The sequence below is a fragment of the Brassica napus genome, unplaced genomic scaffold (assembly GCF_020379485.1).
Source record: "Brassica napus cultivar Da-Ae unplaced genomic scaffold, Da-Ae ScsIHWf_1146;HRSCAF=1628, whole genome shotgun sequence".
Taxonomy (NCBI): Eukaryota; Viridiplantae; Streptophyta; class Magnoliopsida; order Brassicales; family Brassicaceae; genus Brassica; species Brassica napus.
Window position 1 is genome coordinate 1 of NW_026014570.1, and position 5,228 is coordinate 5,228.

At 39.7% G+C, this 5,228-nt stretch overlaps 1 protein-coding gene and 1 long non-coding RNA gene across 2 annotated transcripts; one reads left to right on the forward strand and one right to left on the reverse strand.

Annotated features, from left to right (window-relative positions):
• Window positions 1-2,395: 2,395 nt before the first annotated feature.
• On the forward strand, window positions 2,396-3,661 carry LOC111202614. Its single transcript, XR_002655504.2, has 2 exons — window positions 2,396-3,030; window positions 3,625-3,661. It is a non-coding gene; the product is annotated as an uncharacterized LOC111202614 (long non-coding RNA).
• Window positions 3,662-3,860: 199 nt separating this feature from the next.
• LOC125596190 (uncharacterized mitochondrial protein AtMg00810-like) lies at window positions 3,861-4,745 on the reverse strand. Its single transcript, XM_048771407.1, has one exon. The coding sequence runs from the start codon at window positions 4,743-4,745 to the stop codon at window positions 3,861-3,863; it is 885 nt and encodes a 294-aa protein (XP_048627364.1).
• Window positions 4,746-5,228: the final 483 nt, after the last annotated feature.

A 5,228-nucleotide genomic window follows, 5' to 3' on the forward strand; every position in this document is an offset into this window, starting at 1 on the left:
TTATAGTTGAAATCCTACCGACAGCCCGAGGAATTTCCGACGCCAACGGCTAGTTCGTCGGAATTTTCCTCGGAATTTTTAAAATCCCCCAACGGCTCTCTAACGGCTATAATATATCCTCGGAATTCATCGGTTTTTTCGCGAGGAATACGTTTTTCCTCGGTATTCCATAAGAATATTCCGACGGATTAGTATTTCCTCGGAATTCCGTCGGTATATTTCGAGGAACCAAATTTTGTGTTTTCCTCGGAATTTCGTCGGAATTTCCTCGGATTCCTCGGGATATTTCGAGATTTCATTTTCCGTCGGAATGTCCGTCAGAATACCGCTGTTTGCTTGTAGTGAAGGTATTTTCGTCCGCACAGTGTCAAATTTTTTTTTTTTTTTGGTTTATCTATAATATGGGCATTCTCAACTAATTTAGACCTTAATTAGGTATATTTCACACATTCACTCTTCTTTGTATGGCCCATGCAATAAGCCAATAATCATCATCCGACGGTTTCCATACACAAGGGTGGTTGGGCATTCCTATACGCAATTCTTCTCGTCTAGGATTAATTCGAGTTTGAGGGTTATTGCTGACTCAAGTTTTGTTTAACAAAGTCGGTTTAACTAAACAAGTCTGATACACAAAATTAGTTTTTTTTGGTATTGGCCAGTAAGGTCTGTTTAGTCAGATCGAATGTAGCATATTTTTCACTTGTAAACATCATTTGGCTATCTAGAAGATTCAATTTTATTTCTGTCACGTCAAAATGTATGAAGATGAACTATTTTTCGTGGAAAAGACAAAGAAAGAAAAAAAAAAGCAAGTGAAATTAACGTGTTTGAATATTCACGCGTTTTAGTCTGAAAGTAGATGGCTATTGTGGAAATATTGGTCAGAACGTCAAGAAAAATGAAGTTTCAACATCACACCAGAAGCCAGATTGAATGTCAATTCGGATTTATCTATTTTTGTCATTGTAAGACGTCAACTCTTATAGTCTATGCTGATTAAACTTTTGCTTTAGCTACTAAGCGTTCTTGAGAAAGATGCAGCCCATCTTCAATGCGATCATTCAGAATGACATTCCAGCTTTTCTGGGGTTGGTCGAAGAAAGATAATCGTGGCTGAGGAGATACACGTTGAACAAAACAACAGCAAGTGTTGCGCATGGCTTCGAAGCATGGGCATGGATAACTGTCTCAAAGATTATTGAGCTGAAACCTCTCTCATCTTTTTCTGCAAGAAACACACCGTTGCATCTCGCTGCTCTCCTTGGAGACGTAAACACAATTAGGACTTTGTTTAGAGTTTGGATCGGAAACGTGTTCCGCGAGGAACAACTACTACCAAACTCCCCCTCCATTTAGTTTGCCGCAGGCATTCACGGAGGCGGCAATATTATTTGTGGACAAGAAACATTTTGTCAGCCTCGATGACTCAAATTTGCCATATCAAGTGGATCCACTTGTAAGTTTCTTGTTGCACTAGTTTTTTTTATTATAGTGTAGGTTCCCTTTCTCTCTCTCCAAACTACTCTCTCATAAAAAACATATCTCAAGTCATCTTTTCTTCGGTGGCCGGTTCACCCTCCCCCTTTTCCTGATCCTCTTTTTCTGATTACCATCTCCTTCCCCTTATTCTCCCTTGCATACCACCCTGATATGCCTCCTGGATATCTCCTCTGGCTCTTCTCCGACGGACCGTAAAAGGCCCTCGGGTGTTCATCTCGCCTCTGATGCAGCGGTGAGGAGTTGGTTTTGTCTGCGAGTTGAAGGGTCTCTCGACAGATGATGCTTTGGGTTAGTGATGATGGATTGTGCCAGATATGGTTCGGCTTGGCGATAGTAGTGGAGTGTTGCTGCCTCTTTACTTTTCGTCGTCCGCCTTCTTCTTGATGACCTATATATGATTCTGTCTAGGGTTCGTCAAAGCTTATCCTCTCTTTTAGAGCAAGTCGGCGTTGGGGGTTACATCCGAAGATCTTTGTTTTGGGGATCTAATATTCGGCTTACCTACATTACTTTACCCAATTTTACTTGCACTGAAGTTTCTTCTTTCCATGTTGGTGCCCAAGGACTTCGAGGACTGACCCTTTCCTGTGCCGTACGTGACGTAAGCTTCCAATATCCTCCTTTCTCTCCTTGTCCGTTTGTAGCTTTTTCTCTTGTTCTTCAAACCCCTGAAAGAAGCTTCATGTGGATGTGTGTTTTACCTTTTGGTTGGTTGAATCGACAATATCTCCTCCAAAGATGTGGCCGGTGTAGGGAAATAAAGCACGGCCTGCCTTTTCAAGAGTCTCTACTCCCCTTCATGAAGATTTACAGAAGGTCGGGTCATGTCGGGTCATGAGAAAGAGAGACGATCCCAACCTAATTTTAATTTTCCCCATATTTTGATTCTTTTTTGATTAAGTCAGGTCGGGTTTTTATGGGTCGGTCAGATTTTAGTTAATAGGGAATCACTGTTCACAAAACATGATTTACAAATCTATAATTTCGTTTTCATAATTGGATTAGAGAAGAGGATCAGGGCAGAATTAAAAAAGGGGGCGTTGTAAAGAGATATTATATCTTTGGATGGTTTGGTCAAGAGCTAAGTAAAATAGGTGAGAATAGATAGGGTTGTGGTGTTTACACGGAAGGGGTTTAGGGTTTAGGGTTTAGGCAGTCATTTCATTGATAAAAAAAAATTTGTGCACGCCCAACATTTTTGTGATTTGTATAAACTCAGTGGCTCACTATTGTGTTGGATTAGAAAAAGCTCATAACACCAACGGTTTATCGCCTTTGCATCTGGTGGTCCTCATAGGCTCGGTTGTAGTTCTAGAAGAGTTCCTGGAAAAGGCTCCATTGTTCTTCAGATCCCTCACACGATCGAAGGAGACAGTCTTTCATCTCGCTGCACGAAACAAAAACGTAGATGGCTTCATTTTCATGGCAGAGAGGCTGGGCATTAACAGCCAAAAACTTCTGCAGCAAGTAGATGTTAATGGCAATACTGTCTTACATATCGCTGCCTCCATGTCTTGTGGTGCTCCGGTGAGTAGTTTTCAATGTCGTTGTCAGCTTTATAAACCCAAATTGTTTTTAGTTTTAAAATTAAAATCTAACGCGACTCAAATGAAATAGATCAATTGTCTAAATATGATTCTTTTATATAAAATTTATAAAATATATTTCAAATTTCATATATGAACTTATACTTTTCCACATAAACATTGTAAAGTAATAAATCAATTAAATAGACATCAAATTTAAATTACATAAATTTCATAACTACTGTTAATATTTATATATCTTACTTTTTTTTAGCAACATTTATCAATACTATTAAAACACAAGGGTTTTTTTTAAGTACCCTTCTGTTTCAACAATACTTACAAGATTTTGCCAATGGAATTTTTTAATCTATGTTTTTAATTATTGTATATATTTCACAGAAATACTTTTAATCCAACAAATTATTTACCAAATCTTTATCCAAGTTTTTGAGATTGCAACGGCTCTTAGGGCTTCATGCTAAAGCTATAAATTCAAGGTTCGTATTTTGGAGAAAGATGCAATGGATATTGTTCTCTTTTAGATCGATCAGAGGAAATAACATCCAGAATAAAAAATGGCTGTTTTTAACAGAAGGGAAGGATACAAGTAAAAGACTCCTTTGAATAGAGATAAAGCTCTCTTTGTGGAATTGCGAGATCTAAGAAAGAGGATGAAAGCGATCAATGAAATTGTATGTATTTCCTTGATCCAACATAAACACGATACAATCAATATATACACAAGTTGTTCTACGGTTCCACTATACAAGGGATATGGTCAAGTAACGAGATCCTAGAATATAGGAACATATCATTGAGCATATTCTTTCACCCTCCCTCAGTCTTATCGTTGGGCCTTCTAACGGAAAGACTGGTTTTGAATTCGTTGAAGAGAGACGTTGGAAGACCTTTAGTGAAGATATCCGCGAACTGAGAAGAGGATGGAACATGTAGAACTCGGACCTGACCCATTGCGACCTTCTCACGAACAAAATGTATATCTATTTCTACATGTTTTGTTCGTTGGTGCTTTACCGGGTTGGTGGAGAGATAAACTGCGCTTATGTTGTCGCAATACACCAATGTGGCTGTGGAAATAGGAAATTTGAGTTCGAGAAGAAGGTTCCTTATCCAGCAGGTTTCAGCTACGACATTTGCAACTCCTTTGTATTCAGCTTCGGCACTAGATCGTGAAACTGTGTCTTGTCGTTTTGATGACCAAGATACTAGGTTGCTGCCCAAGAAAATGCAGTAACCGGAGGTGGAACGTCGAGTGTCGGGACACCCAGCCCAATCTGCATCTGTGTAGGCAGTGAGGGTGGTTGTGCTGGATTTGTAGAGCTGTAAGCCGTCTGTAATGGTGCCTTTTAGGTAGCGTAATACCCTTTTTAAGGCATTGAGGTGAGAGGCCCGTGGGTCATGCATGAAGAGACAGAGTTGTTGCACCGCGTACTGGATGTCTGGACGTGTTAGAGTGAGGTATTGGAGCGCGCCGGCGAGACTCCGATAGAGTGTTGGATCATCAACTTTGTCGCCACTGTCTTGAGATAGCTTTGATTTGAGATCGACTGGAGTACTTACAGGGTTGCATTCTTGCATTGAGGCACGAATTAGAATGTCTTTTGCGTAAGCTGTCTGTGATAGGAGCATGCCATCGCCATTGTAGTCAACCTTTATGCCAAGAAAGTATTTGAGTTTCCCGTCGTCGGACATCTCAAATTCTTTCTTCAGTAAGGTTGTTATATTTGACGCAGAGCCGGTGACGATGCCGTTAACAGTATGTCATCGACATAAAGGAAGAGATAGGCAATGTTTTTCCCTTTGCTGTAGATGAAAAGAGAATTATCGCTAGAGCTTTTTGTAAAACCCAGTTGTTCTACGTACGAAGAGAAACGACCATTCCAGGCCCTTGGAGCCTGCTTGAGACCGTAAAGGGCTTTCTCCAACTTCCATACATGATTTGGCTTCGACTTGTCGGCCATACCTGGCGGTTGATGCATATAAACGGTCTCATCTAACGTCCCATGCAAGAAAGCATAGGTACGAACCTTGAATTTATAGCATTAGCATATACTTTATTGTAAACATTGTACTTATACTTTTATCTCTATTGTAAACATTGTACTTATACTTTTCCACATAAACATTGTACTTATACTTTTCCACATAAACATTGTAAAGTAATAAATCAATTAA